General features: G+C 41.7%; 1 protein-coding gene across 1 annotated transcript in view; it reads left to right on the top strand.

Annotated features, from left to right (window-relative positions):
- Positions 1 to 15,409, top strand: part of adamtsl3 (ADAMTS-like 3) — a 190,147-nt gene that overhangs the window by 127,957 nt on the left and 46,781 nt on the right. The window contains exons 8-12 of the mRNA XM_070906035.1: positions 4,467 to 4,541; positions 9,196 to 9,353; positions 12,024 to 12,135; positions 12,344 to 12,482; positions 13,900 to 13,950. Coding sequence (XP_070762136.1) covers positions 4,467 to 4,541; positions 9,196 to 9,353; positions 12,024 to 12,135; positions 12,344 to 12,482; positions 13,900 to 13,950 — 535 coding nt within the window. The remainder of the gene's footprint in view (positions 1 to 4,466; positions 4,542 to 9,195; positions 9,354 to 12,023; positions 12,136 to 12,343; positions 12,483 to 13,899; positions 13,951 to 15,409) is intronic.

Raw genomic sequence — 15,409 nt, 5'->3', positions numbered from 1 at the left:
GAGAGCTGTCTGACTCTCACCTGTCTTGGCTGCATGTCAGCCCTTGCTGAGTTGGCCGCAGGCCTTCAGGAGCCATATCAGCTTTGGCCTGCTCCTCTCTCATCCCCCCTCTCCTCTGTCCTCTCCCTCCAGCATATATTTATCAAGGCTTGACTATTAAAATGCCATCTGGCTACAACAACCCACCCACTAGCAGATGGAGCTACACCATTCGCGCATCAATTACTTTTTTCTCTCTCGCTGGTTTTCACAAAATGTAACACCCAGAAATTAAATTCATGAATGTGTTTTGGCCAGTACTGTTTTTTTTTTTACATGTTTGCTTGGAGTTGGTTAAATCCAAAAAAATAGGTAGAGCCAAGTAGAAAATGTGTTTGGAACTTAGTTTTAATGAGTCTCCATCTTAGATTTAGAACAACAAAACTGGCTCAGCATTGGTAATGTCTAAATAAACAAACCAACCAGTAAATACACAAATACTTAATTTTGCTTTGAAGGTGCATATCACCCGGTCAAAGCAAATGACCGCCCACCTAGAGTCTGGTTCTGCTCAAGGTTTTTCCTTGCCACTGTCTCCATAGTGCTAACATCACTATCTTGAAGCCTAGGATGAACAACAATGTAATCAGTCACTTTTACATGTGAGGTTAAAGGGCTGTGTAAAAGATCAAATTCAGATTAAAGACAGTTGAAAGTCATGTGGCTAGAGAGCCAAATTCTCAATTAGACACATCTGAGCAAGAGGCCAACTTTCAGCCAGCTCCGGGACAGCTGACTCTGGACCTCTGACGTTCATGGTCAGTCGCAAGGATCCCTGCTCACAATGACGACTCACTGCTGTTTAGCAGGTACAATGTTTACCAAGTTCGCCATTTTAGTTTAGCATGGAAGCATGCTAACATATACTAATTAGCACTAAATTGAAAAGTTTCACCAATCAGACTAGTCAGGGGATTGCCAAAGCCAGTTCTCTGACTGCCCGCCGGATTCGGCTCTGCGACTGAGTCTGCCTGCATCCCTCGCTCTCTGGCTTCTGTTTCTGGGCCTGCAGTCATATCCTGTCGCGTCGATCACGTCCACACCCATGTGTTCTGTTATTTACTTGCGTCGGAGTCACAACAAAAACAACACACCAGAATTCAACACAATACATGCGGAAATTAGGCAACCCGCAAAACTTAAATTTAAACCATAACTGCATCAAAATCATGCAACTCAAAACACAGCAACCAAAATATAACTGAAAAACTATAAAGGCAATACATGGAAGCCATGCAAGTGGCTGCAGCTTCCCTAAATTTGGGACATTGCAGATGCAGTTTCCAAACATAACTTTGTTAGGGGGCGAAGCCCCGTGGCTGGCAGCCAGAGAAGCTTAATTATTTGAGCTCAGTGCTCATTTGTTGCCAGAAATAAAAGTAACTTCTCATAAAATGTGGAAAACAGAATGAACTCCCCATTTGCTTATGAAGGTCTCAGAAACAGAAATCCTTCCACAGCAGTAAATACTTCCAACAGGTTAGCTCTGTGCTGCTTGTGTACACTGCGACCTTAAGAGAGTCTCATGATTGACTAGTTAGCAAGGCTCACTGACGTTTGACAGCACACTGTGGATGTTATTTAGGGCTGATCAGTGCTGCTGTGCTGCTGTTGTAAAGCATGCAGCTTTAGAGAAGGCAGTGACTGTAGTGTGTTGGTCTCCTTCAGCCAGTGCTCCACAAGCAGGGAACACAGTGAAGGAGAACTGTTCTTTTTATATAAGGGACTTCAATGTGGGTCATACGCGAGCTGTGCTCTCACACTCTCATTAGGTGGAAGGACAAAGTACGAGACAAAAACGCATGTAATAGCAGCCGCCAGCAGCCCGCTTTGCGTCAAACAGTTGCCCATAGAGGGCTTGGTGGGGTAGGGGGTGGTCAGGCATGTGGATAGTGAGCCCTGACCAGCGAAGGTGCTTTTTAGCCACTGCTGCTTTCATGCACATGGAGTTGGTCATGGACAGAACCTTAGTATGGGTGAGACGATCTGCCCAAGACGGGCCGAGGATCTTTCGAAGGCATCAGCTGTGGAAGGCCTCCAAGTTTGTGATGTGTCGTCTGTAGGGGGGGTCCATTTCCGCCCCATAGAGGGATTTACATGACTGGGTCTAAAGAATAGTAGCCATCGATCAAAAAATAGTCTAATATAGTGATAATTAGTTTGGTAGTGCTTTTAATAGTTCTACATTTTCCAGATGTATTGAGTCCTTAGTCGCTGGTTCCTTCTGAGTCAGCAAGGTGAACTTTCGCTACAGTACCCTGGGTACGTTTCTAAAACGTTCTGTAGGTCCCTGTGCTGTCATTAAATGCTGTATGAAAGTTTTTTTTTTTTTTTTTACATCATCTAGTGAACTCCATGATGATGAAACAGAATTCGGCGTCTAAAATTGGCACAGTTTCCCTCTGTCGAAACAAACTCACACCGTAATCTTCAATGTTTTGACTCCTCTGTTTTCATGTTAACATAGTCAAACCTGGCAACACGGTGTGTTAATCTTTCTTCTTTGAGCAATTAACTCTCCATGCATTCAAACGGATATCTTTTGTCTCCTCTCAAAGTTTACGTTCTTCCCCCATCCAATTTTGCACAATTCATTGCGCTGCCGAGATTCAAGGTCACATTACATTACACTTGATGTTTGTTCAATTGTCAGTGACGATGAGAGCAAATGATAGCATTGCGAGGGGGGGGCGTCAGTCTGCCAGCTGCGAGCCATAAATAGGAGCACATCTAAATGCAAATGCAGCGGTGTGATTTCCGACTTTGGTTGGACACGTAATTATTTTGAGGAACTTTGATGTGCAGATGTGGTGGCTTTTGTAGGCTTGTCAGGGTTATAGATTAATGCGCTGCAAATAAGAGATTTGCAAGAAGTGATCACTGTAATTTGTTGCAGCAGCATGGCGGTAGATAAATCTGTCATGCAATTGTGACTTCCCTTTGGCTGAGACTATTGCGTTGATGGATAACAAAGTGTGTTTCCATAGACACAAGCAATTGTGTCAGTGGAAAGCAGTTATTAAATGGAAATGCAAACAGTTTCACATTTACACACGTCCAATCCTCTCCTATTAGTTTGGCTTTGGTCTCGGCCGACTCCTGGTGAAGGGGCTCTTAAAGGCTCCCTGTGGAGTGTTTGACCTGTAGTAGTGCTATAGAGATGTTTTTCCATGAGTGGCTCGCCAACGGACATGCATATGGCTTCACACTATTCAGCTGATCAACATGTGGCGGCAACACGCCGAGATAATGTGCCCGCAAAGGCAGGGAAGGAGAAGACTGCTCGCAAGTAAACGTGGATGTGCAATGCTTTGATTTAAAATATTTGAACATTTCGCGAATGTTCTGCGAGGAAGGAAATGCATTAAACTCATTTGTTAGAGCTCAGTGACGGACACAAAGCGCTTCGGTGAGTGATAAATGCTGGATGTGAACATTACTTAGCGTTAGCAGCTTAAAGGTGTCCTGTTAAGTTTTCTTATACGTTAGTATTGCATTAGAAAAGCTGTATGGAAACAGCAATATACTCACACACACGTGTTTTTACGCTAGTTGAGGTGCCTGTGTTGAAAAAGAGATTTAGATGCACTAAATGGGATATGGAAACGCCTTTGCTGAATTAGGTCCTGATATAGCGAACATTTAACTCACATTGTCTTCGTCTCCGGACAGCATGAAACGTGGCCATGAAACACTAGCTGACACGGAAGCACAAGTGAAATTTGCCCAAGACTACGACTTCTGATGAAACTACACTTTAGCAACGTGCCTAGCGCAAAAACTTTGCTTAGATTTTGTTGAATGGAAACACGGCAATGAGCTGAAAGGCTCTACACTTCCCCTCAGCTCTGAGGAGTTGGTAATAGATCCATGTGGGTTCATCACGGCAAGTAACCCTTTTCGCGTTTGATCCATCGTTTGATATTACGCAGCATTTAGCGCGGCTTTAATTGTGTGTGCATACAGATGGTAACAAAATTAATGGAAAGTGTTGTCATCAGAACATTTTCTATGCACCTTGTTATAACTTTTCCAAGTCAAGTGAATTTCATTCACGGAGCCCAACATGACAAACCAGCAATTTGGCTCTGAGGGCTGCAAGTTTCTAGGACTCTGTAGGGGATTGTGGGAGAAAGATGGCACCACCACCATATGGCAACACAGTGTGGTTCTGTCTTTGTGGCTGTCATTAATGATATTTTGAGTATTTTGATATATCCATTGAGATTCCATCTGTCTACTCAACTGGAGGCATGGAGCGCCGTTCTTTCAAAATTCAGAAAACATCCTCTCTGTGTTTTGATGATGTAGGTGGAAAATCTCCCATACTTGTAGGTGTTCATCATTCTCCACTCTTGTTTGTCCTTCACTCTGCCACTCTCATGTGTGTTGAAATGACACGTTTCCAACTTTGTGTGGGCCTGCAGCTCTGAAGACAGTGCTGGAGGTGCCATTGGGAAGCCGCTTTCTCAGACTCAATGCCAAAGGACCTGACACGATGGGTGAGTGACCACAGTTCAGATTACCTTGCATGCACAAGCAGTCACTCTGCACTTTGAGTTTATTTTCCATCAGCTTAGCATCCGACACAGTGAATGTGAGACTCGTGCATTTCATACAGTAGTCACACGTGAGTATGCTGTATATTCGTGGTTAGATTTATTAGTGAGAAGACCTCAATCAAATGAGATAATACCAGCAATAAAGGGAATTCAATTTAGTTAAATTGAATTAAATGATTTGTGTATTTATTTATTTTCTTGTGATTGTCTGGATTGAATGTAGAGAATGATCAATGCATTCTAGTGAGTCTTTATGCATTTGTGGTATATTTGTACTGGTGTGAGCCATTGTTTGGGTTGGCTGTGGAGGTCTTCACAATCGGAAACTGACCCCTGGTAAACCTACCCGAAGAGAGAGAACACCAACATCAATTAACAAGCAGCCATGGTGGGAAAGAACAACATAGTCTGATAATAATGCCCCTCGTAAAGTCCAGTTTTCACTTCCTGCACTAACAATAAAATATTCAAATTTAATACCTGTAAATGTTAAACACATTATAAGGAGTCGGTCTAGACCTGCTCTATATATAAAGTGTCATAAGATGACTTTTGTTTGTTGCGCTATATAAATAGCATTGAATTGAATGTGACCCATGCTGTTCAATAGAACTGGTAGTGTAATAATATTATCTAAGGATGCCTCATCCTGTTTCATGTATCATCAGGTCCAATTGCAGTCTTAACCAATGATGTTCATAGTTATCGACTTCTTTCAGTCTGTGTTTTCTCCACTTGGTTTGATTGTAGTAACTCAGTGTGAACATGAAATGAACCAGAAATAATTTGAATGGACAATGGACTTCTTTTTTTCTTTGGTCCACACCAAATGAAGCAAACTACTAGTGCGAAAGCGACCTTAGTGTGTTGAGGGATAGTAATTACGTGATGTAATGAAAAAAAAAATGGATTGGAATATCGAGCAAGGAGGAATCCATATTCTGGATGTGAAGTAAATAATGGCCTGAACCCTGTGATTTACATCCTCAGAGCATTCTTGAGTATTTATTGGTGTCATTTGGGTTTTCATGACCTATTTTGCTGTCAGCTAAAAGGAGTGCAAGAGCCCCCTCGGTGAACACAGATAAACAGAGCACACGTCCGCGAGCCTTACCCTGCTAATACACTCAATTCTGACAGCTCAATACCCCAAAGAGCTGCAGGATTTACTGGATGTGTGCTTTGTCAGATGTTTCAGAATCGAGGAGTGACCTAAGAATTACTTTAGCAGATCATTCATCAACTACCAGGAGATCAGTGTGGCGGATGGGGAAGGAGAGAGACGCTGAAGGGAGGGAGACCACAGTAAAAGAGAGGAAATCAAACACACATTTACAGCTCGGCTAACCCGGCTCCCAAGTTCATGAACTCCTCTGAAATAAAAAAAACCCAAAAACGTTTAAACTCTACAATTGTTAATTGTTTCAAGTTGTGAAAGGTCTTACTTCTTTTTTTTTTTTTTTTATGGAAAACAAATGCTTTGGCAGGCTAATTTTAGATTTCTTATTATAAAGTGAAAGATAGAGAAAAGTAGAAGTAGAAATGCAACGTGGCTGATGCTGTGACACTGAGAATGAAGGACAACTGTCAATCCAACTTTTGTTTTCCTCACGTGTGAGCCTATTTATCTCGTCCCAGACGCTGAACAAAATGTCATCATGGATTACAGATTGCAGCAACTTTGCGGTACCTCTCCGCGAGGCTGCTATTTGCTTTCGGAGCGCTAAGTCTTAATGACTGGAGGGACACGGGACGGGCGCGTGAATAATACCAACCTTTTCTGTTATCTTTGTCCTCCCCCGAGTTCAGACTCATTGCACCAGTGAGTGCAATCAGTATCACTCCGGTGGTACAGACCAGAATGATCTTAGGCCAACACCAAAGGCACAGGTAGTGGGTTTTCAACAAAACAGGAAGCTGGGGGCTCCAGGTGTTGTAGTTGTCGGGGGCTCCAGAAGTTATTTTGAGTGAATGAGTTCACTTGCGAACATATAGGCACTCTTTAGAAACGGGGAAACTGCCAGTAGTGTTCGTTCAGAGCGTTTTAGTGTTTTAGGAAGCTGGCATCAAGGGAAAGTATGCCAGCAAGCAAAAACAAGTGGACTAGCTTTGCAATTTAGCTAAGCCTTAACAGCCTTAACAGCCTCATTTTGGAAACGCCTTCCAGCCACTCACTGTGCAATAGCAGGTGCAGCTAAGGAATTCCAGCAGTTCAGCTCCTGCAAGGAGTAGCAGGGGTTAGGGTTAGAGTTGCATGCATGCTGCATGTTTGATGATACCCCACCTCAGCCAGCTAGGAGGGCACCGAAAGACGGACTGCTGTTCTGGATTCAGAAATGCTCCTGACCAGCCTGTAACCCTGGTGGCCTTAGGATAGTACTTTTTCACTGCACACCCTGGGACTGTTCGCTGCCTGAATGTGAAGCATTCACGTTCAGGCAGCGAAGAGTGAACGAGTCAGCACCTCCAAGTCTGAGAACACAGTGCTCCGGCACAAAAATGGTTGTTAAAGTATCTCAGGTATCTACCCTGGAGAGTGAGGGTAAGATGGAACGCAAGGCAGTCTGGAGGTAGTCAGCAGTAGGACCAAACTTGCCATAGAGTGCCTTCGATACTTCACAATGTGCAAAAGAAAAAGCTGAGATTTCCCATTTAACTTCATCTTGTATTAAATAGACCTTAGGCTGTCAGAAATGCATGTTGGTCAAGCTCCAGCACTTTTCATAACTTAACTGCAAGCAGACAAATGTACGAGTCTTAGTAAATACATTTTCATTGCACAGTGATTATAAAAATGTACACTTTCAGAAGGATATCTTGTCCCTTTCTCAACAATATATATTAGTTAATGGGAAAATCTTTTTATAATAATGGAATTATTTGTTTCCCTGTGAAATGCTGCAGTTGCACTTTCAGTGCTTAACAAAATTATTAGACCATCTGTCATAAAAACGAGAAAACACAAATATTTTAGAAATCTGTCAAAAACTTGTTTCAAACTAAAAATTGTATTGTTATTTATGAGGCAAATAACAAACTGGAACAACTAAATAGTCCTTATCCACATATATTAATCAAAAATCTTAATATTTTGTATGACCTCCTTTGGCCCTGATAACAGCTTGCATTCTTTGCAACCACAAAACAAATGTTTCTGTTCAGGAACGCAAGTAAATAACTGTAATCTGGCATCTCAATCAAAAAATAATAATGTGCTTTACTATTTTTTTCTGCTTTTTTGTAAAACATTAAATTTGAGAATTCATGGATAACAACAATAATTATATTTTAGCATTAAAGATGTCATTTTGATTAAAGAGCTTGGCTTGCACATACTTTACAGAAACATCAAATATTTTGGTCATCAGCAATACTGTTCATTTAGGGCAGCGGGGGCAAACACCTTACACTGGGTGGTGGGCTAATACATTTGTTAAGCACTGTATATATATATATATATATATTATTGCTGTAAAAAAAACAACACAGGTTATAGCAATATGGCATTTCTTTAAAAACACCATCTTCAGAACATTGCCAAAAATACATCATGCCACTTCTACTGTACTTCTACTATAATATGTGTGTTATAACTGTTATATGTGTTCATTGAATTGATTTATGAATATTTATGACATGGTGGGCATGACAAGCTCGACAACATCCAACCACAAACGCAACATGATGGAAACGAGGGAACGTAAGTGTAGGTACTTACTCCACTTGTTGCAGTTGTTTGAATCTCAATTTCGGGGACACACGCCAAATGTCTCGTATTATTTCGAAAACAGGATATAAATGATCAATGTGACTATCAGAGAACTTGTTAAGGACCATAAGAACAGTATTTTAAATTTGGGTCATTCAACCACTTAAACGAAATTAGTGGAGCGCGCCAAAAACCACGTACACCCAATCAAGAAAATGGTATAAAACCAGGGAAACGCATTTCAGGAGACTTATCATTGTACTGATATGTGTGTAATAACATTTTGCTGTTCACCGAAACAGCTGCCTTTCAAATGATTTCCCTCGTTTGGCCTGAAATGTGGGAAACACCTGCTTGTCTTTTGTGCCTACCCGGACTTCATACCCATGTGAAATGAATGCAGCACTCTTTCAACAAAATAAAACCCCGAGGATCAAGCCAAAGATGAGGCCTGCACCTGCTATTTTTCTGCCATATATTACTTTTTTCCATTTTACTCTTTTTCTTCCGTATACATCCTTGTCTTGATCTATTGATTTTCGACTCCAGCTGTGCTCTTGCAGAATTGTGTCATCTGGTTTGCCCTACCTTGTCTGATGGTATCGCTCCCCAAGAAATAGTGTTTTTTGCAATTACCGTTGTACAAGTTTAAATCCCACCGGATCCCAAGTTAGACGTTATTCTTTATTTCTGTATCAGATAGCAGAGTTTCTGTTGGAGCATACAACACATTTCACACCCAGCTCAGGTTGGCTGATCATGCTTCGTGTCTTTTCTTACATCTTTAGGTAATGTGTGAATATTAAGTTAAAACATGAAGTTCATATTGAAAAGTACATTAATATATGCCCCTCTTTCCCTGTTTGTTTCCCTGCTTGACGCCAGTTGTCGAAGCCATCTCTCTTCAGGGGAGGAAGGAGGAGACCGGTCTGGTGTCCACAGGCTCCTACGTGATAGGAAACACCTCCTTGGACTTCCAAAGAGGAACAGACAGGCAGACGCTGAGGACACATGGCCCACTCAGCGCTGACTACATCATCAAGGTGAAACAAAGGAAAGAGGACAGGCCTAGGTTTATAGCAAAATAGCCTTAAGACGCTTGGCTCCTGATGTAGGCCTACATATTTTATGATAAATATAAGAGATACACCATAAATAAACCAAAGCCTTGTTGCATAATATTTAGCAGTGCAGGGATTCTTTAATGAGGTTGTGAGGTTGTTGCCCGTGGCACTGCTAGCGCTTCTGTTGGAGAGGCCTGCCAAATCTAAATGGAAATAAATCTTCCCATTTGTAGTGGTTGTATTGTCGTAACGACCGCATTCTGACACCATTCTACATTTTGAAAGAATATTTACAGCAGTGAATTAATTTTGTTCAATAAAAGTATTGTGCAAAGCCTGAGATCATTCCTCTGTGCCAGAGAGCTCCACTGTTGCCCAAAAACACGATGAAAAACACGTCAGGGAGCCACGACGTTGCACAGGGTGACATGTTCCCTCACTACCATGAACACACACACACACACACACTTTGTCATTTATTAGATTTATTTCCACATACACCGTCCTGCTGCCAGAAATACTCAACAGAGCGCCAAAACTGCAGCTGAAAATAGCCCCAAACAAATGCACTTTTTACACACGTTTTACTACAAATTACAGTGGCCAGCTGTTTAAGGGAATGACTGAGCCTTTTATAAAGAAGTTGTTCAATATTTTTTTTTTATGAAATATGCTTAATGACTTTCTATTGAAGTCTTTCTTAGTGGAAAAAAAAAAAAGACAGGTGGTTTGTGTGTCACAGTGAGGTTGCCGGGTTTGGTGCCATCAGGCCTGTACGGAGACCAAAACCATATATCGTGGTATCGATCATCTCAATCTCAGAAAGAAAGCAAACAAAGAGCCCTCACTAAAAATGCTGAACTGTTCTTTTAAAAAATGAAACTATGTATTGGTGACCATCTTTCTCGGCTTGGAGCTGAGTTGGTTGTTGGTTTTGGGTCTTTTCATAGGATTCGTTGATGATAAGAAACATACAGATCTTGACACCAACAGCAATCTTACCCTTTAACATGGAACCAATGTGATTATGTAGTATCATGCGGGATTTGTGATGGCAGCCTAATGCACCGAGAGTTTTTTTTTCTGCATCTTATTGCCATCAGACAAGTTTATAGACTGTCAGCAAGTCAGTATTTGTGCGACACTTAATCAGGGATAAATATGACACGTTGCATTCAGTGTTGGAAAGATGAGTGTACAGAAGACAAATTCCGTAGTTTTTGTCCACAAAGTCAAGCTGCAAGGTTGTGATGAATGACTTGCACGCCAATTACATCATCAAAAGAAAAGGAGGGGCTGTTGGAAAGCACACATTTCACTATCTGAGGCAGCTCCTTGAAGCTCCTTTGAATTAAGAAGGCGTAACTCTTTCACGTCCTGAAAAATGTAGTGAGATTTCACTTTGTGTCAAATCGTCAGCCAGAAATCTCAGGGTGATGTCTGACCGTAACCTTTGGATCATGTCAGTGTTTCCCACACATAGCTCTATTTTTTTTCTCTCGATCATAACATGCAATTGTCTTTTCACAGTGCACACAGGCCAGCCCTGTGTAACAAAAGTCCCAGAGTGTGAGTTTGACCCGAGACGTTTTGGCAGTGCACCAGTTGTTGTTCTATCAACTGTAGTAACCGTAGCAGCGACCATTTGGTGGTTGGTCACGGCAAAAGTGACGATTTACGGCGAGTTACCAGCTGGGATTGGTCAACTTGGGCTGAGGTCTTAAGGTGAATCTGCTGTTGCCTTTCAGGGCTATGAGTCTTTGGAGGAATCTGCTTGAGGAGATCAGGCTAGCATTTAGACCTGGAAAAATGAATTTAACAGACCTGCTTTTACCTTTTTGAAATGATTGCTTCCATTGCTATTTGTGTTATAGTTGTGTTGGAGTTTATACCTGGATGTTATGTGCTGGATGGAGGGCAGACACAGCGAACAAAATAAAAGCGTCATGTGAAATTGAAGTATGTTATGCCCTGAGGGGAGTTTGCATGTTCTCCCCCGGTGCCTGCATGGGTTCTCTTCGGGTACTCCAGCTTCTCCCCCACAATTCAAAGACATGCTCTTTATTGCCCGTAGGTGTGCTTGTGAGCGTGAATGGTTGTCTGTCCGTCTCTCTATATGTCAGCCCTGCAATTAACCCTGCGACCTGCCCAGGGTGTAACCCGCCTCTCGCCCAACGTCAGCTGGGATTGGCTCCAGCCCACCATGACCCTGCAAAGGGATAAGCGGTTATGGAAAATGGAGGGATGTAGAGTCCAGAAAAACTGTGGGCGAAAAAAATGTCTAGGCAGAAATATCTTAGACTTTTAGCCAGCCGTATGGGTCAAGCTCCAAAAGCATCCACGTTCTTCAAACTCCACTCCCTCAGTTTGTAACTCAGGTTTTTTGTGTATGCATATGTCATAAATAATGTATCTCAAACTGAGATTACTTACATGGTGTCACTCCAGTCATTTTCTCAGACTTGTCAAAAACGTCGTAAGAATCACACTATTCACCTGTCATCATTGGTGGAGTAGTGCCGAAGTATCAACATGATTCTTCTCCTTGATTCGCCCCAGTGGGATCTTCTACTTGTACTACTCCTCTATCCTGTACTCTAATATCCTCTACCTCTTCTCTACCATTCATCCACCCTACATGTTGTACAGATGAAGTACGGAGGCTCCAAGGACACAGTTGTCCAATTTCTCTTCTACCAGCCAATCAGATACCAGTGGAGAGAGACTGACTTCTTCCCCTGCTCGGTCACCTGTGGAGGAGGTGAGCTGTCCACCTGTCAGTGTACAGTGACTGTCAACAGGCGTCTTTGTGTTTGAATAATGACTTGATGTTGTTTTAGTGAGTTTGTTTTTTTAAATTTTTTTTTTTATTGATCCTCAGCTGTAGTTTATCCAGCTTCATCTGTTGTTATCTTCAAGTTTTTCCAGTAACTGCAATTAAACAGCCTGGGTCTGCTTTCTTCCCCCAGGCTATCAGCTGAACTCTGCAGAGTGTACAGACATCCGATCCAACCAGTCCGTGCCTGAGCACCAGTGTAACAGCTATCCCGAAAACACCAAACCCACACCAAAACTCAAGGAGTGCAACATGGACCCCTGCCCAGAGAGGTAAGGGGGACGATGCTCATAGAAAAGATGTTCCTTAACATGAATAGCAAATGCTAAGAGCAACGTGCACAAGCACTAGCTGTAAATTAGATGAGTTGAGTGTTAATGTAAAGAGTGAGATTGTGTGATGTGAGTATAATTGTTAAACAGGTTTAAACATAATTGTGCAAACATAAATTTAGTATGTCCTAAGTGAATTTCTATCAGCTTGTTTACATATAGTTAGTGTTTACGGTAATGTGACGTTGATGTTCCAGAAGCAGGTATTCTTCGCGGGGGTCGAGAGGAGTAACCGATCTGTGTTTTTGGGACTTCACCAAAGTTATGAGCGTTAATACAACCGTTCTGAGCAAGCAGCACATATAGTAAATAATTAAGCATATGTATATGGCAAGCATACACGTAAAATTAGCCAAATAATGGCTGCAGTTGTACAAGTAATGAGCAAAAATCTGTAGAGAGATTTCGACTGTTGATTCTCAGTGAGGCTGGCAGTGCGAAAAAACATTTCACATTACAGGGTAATGATAGATCGACAGTCCGTTATGTCTTAAATGATTAGTTCAGCATTTGGGGTAAGTATTTTGTATTCATTTAGAATGAGATACTCTCATGTTTGTGTGTCGAGTACAGCAATATGGTCAGGATGTGGTTCGCCCATGGATTGAACAAACAGGGTACGGTGTGTTTTTGGTGAGCTTTTGAGGTGTTGGTAGGTGTATTTTTTCGCTTTGGACAGGGCCAGGCTTACTTTTTCCCCCTGTTTCCCTGTCTTTATGCTAAGCTATGCTCACCATATCCTGGCTCCAGCTCTGTACTGATCCCAAAATGCCAAAATGTTGAACTATTCCCAGTCCAGCTAAACTACTAAATCAAAATCCCTAAAAAACTGTCAGTGTTTTAGCACAAGGACTCCTTGACAGGACTTGAATTTGAGAGCTTTCTGCTGTTCATGACAATATGCATAGAATCAACCTCGAACCAGGTTCAACCCTCATTACTCCCACATGCTTTGTTTGGCATTGCTGGGTGGACTTTGCTTAGGATTTCATCAGGTAGAGCTGAGATTTCCAAGCCAAATCATTACAATTTTCGCACCTGCTAGAAAAAAAATATGTATGAAATAGCTAATTATCCTCGTAGCACATCTCAGTGCTTCTTTTATGAAGGGATGGATTGATGGAGATTTAATCAATAGGCTATAATGGAGCAGAAATGCTAAATCAGCAGTTCAGAGCATTTTCTTTTGGCACTACTTTGTTGTAACCTTGAAGGCCAAACTGCTGTTAATATGCAATCTGTGTGGGCTTACGCTTATCATATATGCTTTCCCAATATTCTTATGACATCTAGGCTGTTATCTGGATATGATATGATCATAAACTTACAGCGATTTGTAACATTTTGTCTCCTCCAGTGATGGATTCAAAGAGGTGATGCCATATGATCACTTCCAACCGCTGCCTCGGTGAGTAATCCTTACAGTCTCTCATTTAAAAAATTAGAAGGAAGACAGCAGTGAACCAGTTTGGACAGGCGGTTGGATGAGATGTAACACAGGAGGCGGCAGAAAGGGTTCAGAAATCCATGATATGATTACTGATTGGAAAGCATCCTTTGATGCACCCTGAAGTAACCAGCAACACCAGCAACAGCAAAAGAAAAGGCTCTGTGTCCGCTTGGATGTGTAAATGGGATGTGCAACTGTTTGCTAACAAGTTTGCCAATATCAACTTAAGTTAAGTGTTACGTTTGCTGCTTCTGCTGCCCCCGATTGGCCAAAGAGTGAGGGTGGTGACTACTGCAAAAATGACATACTCTAATCCCTAATAAAGATCCCTGTGTATTCTGTTTCTATTCTGTCCATGTCAAAGCTGTTAGTTAATTGTGATGGAAAAACAAAAGCCCTGATGTAGAGAAAGGACTGTTGTCCCTTGAATATGGTGAGCACCTTTTATGAACAACGGAGATTTGTTTTTGTTTTTTTTACCAATGAATCACAGGGAAGGCCATAATAGAAAATAAAATATGCTCATCCAAAAAAGTCTTGACTATCCTCCCTTCAGCCAAAAGAAAAATTTAAATACCCACCCCCAACCGACCACCATTTTACATGGAGAAGGTGCAAATGGTAAAAAGGTTTTCATTCATCATCTTCAACAGTCACTAAAAAGCTGTCTCCCAAGTAAAGCTCTCACTGGAGAGAGGGAGCGCACCAGTTTTGCATATTTCTTTATATATTTCTTCCCAAAAGTAGTTGTGATTGATTCCTGATCTCCACTGACATGTCAAATAATGTAACAATGCATGTATGTTATTATTACACTGTGTAGCACTGAATATTTATTGTGCGGTTTGTCATTGATAACATTAGCGTAAATAGTGTAGTATTGTTTTTACCCATAATTATTTGTGTCCACAACATAGACTGTATATAAAGGTGGACGACATGACAGCTCCCCAAAAGTGAAGCCGGTGATGCTGGCAATGGCTCGGAATGACGTCACCAGCACAAGATGGCAGCGGCCGTATCCGGGATATTTTTGCTTCATTTTTGTACGGTGGGAGGAAGTGGAGACATGCCGTCCATCTTTATATACAGCCTGTGGTCCACAGTAAAGAAAAAAATCCCTGGTCCTTGGTTTGTGTTTTGGGAGCTTAACAAGTGAGGAAATGGCCTCATTTGAGTAAAAATCACCGGCAGGACAGAGGTCTGATTAAATGATTTATTGGTTGGATTCATTTGCTGAGGAAGGGTACCTGCCTGCAACCTTGACGCATTTTAATTTAATTCAATTGGAGTGCTGTCCTAATGATGATTTAACGTTCCCGTCTTGAGGAATCAGCACCCAGATAATCACGCTGAAGTTGAGTATGTTGAAACATTATCATTTACGTTTACATTCAATTAATCACAAATGCAACGT

Source organism: Enoplosus armatus, chromosome 1, assembly GCF_043641665.1.
Source record: "Enoplosus armatus isolate fEnoArm2 chromosome 1, fEnoArm2.hap1, whole genome shotgun sequence".
Classification (NCBI taxonomy): Eukaryota; Metazoa; Chordata; class Actinopteri; order Centrarchiformes; family Enoplosidae; genus Enoplosus; species Enoplosus armatus.
This window is presented reverse-complemented; position numbering and strand designations above follow the sequence as displayed.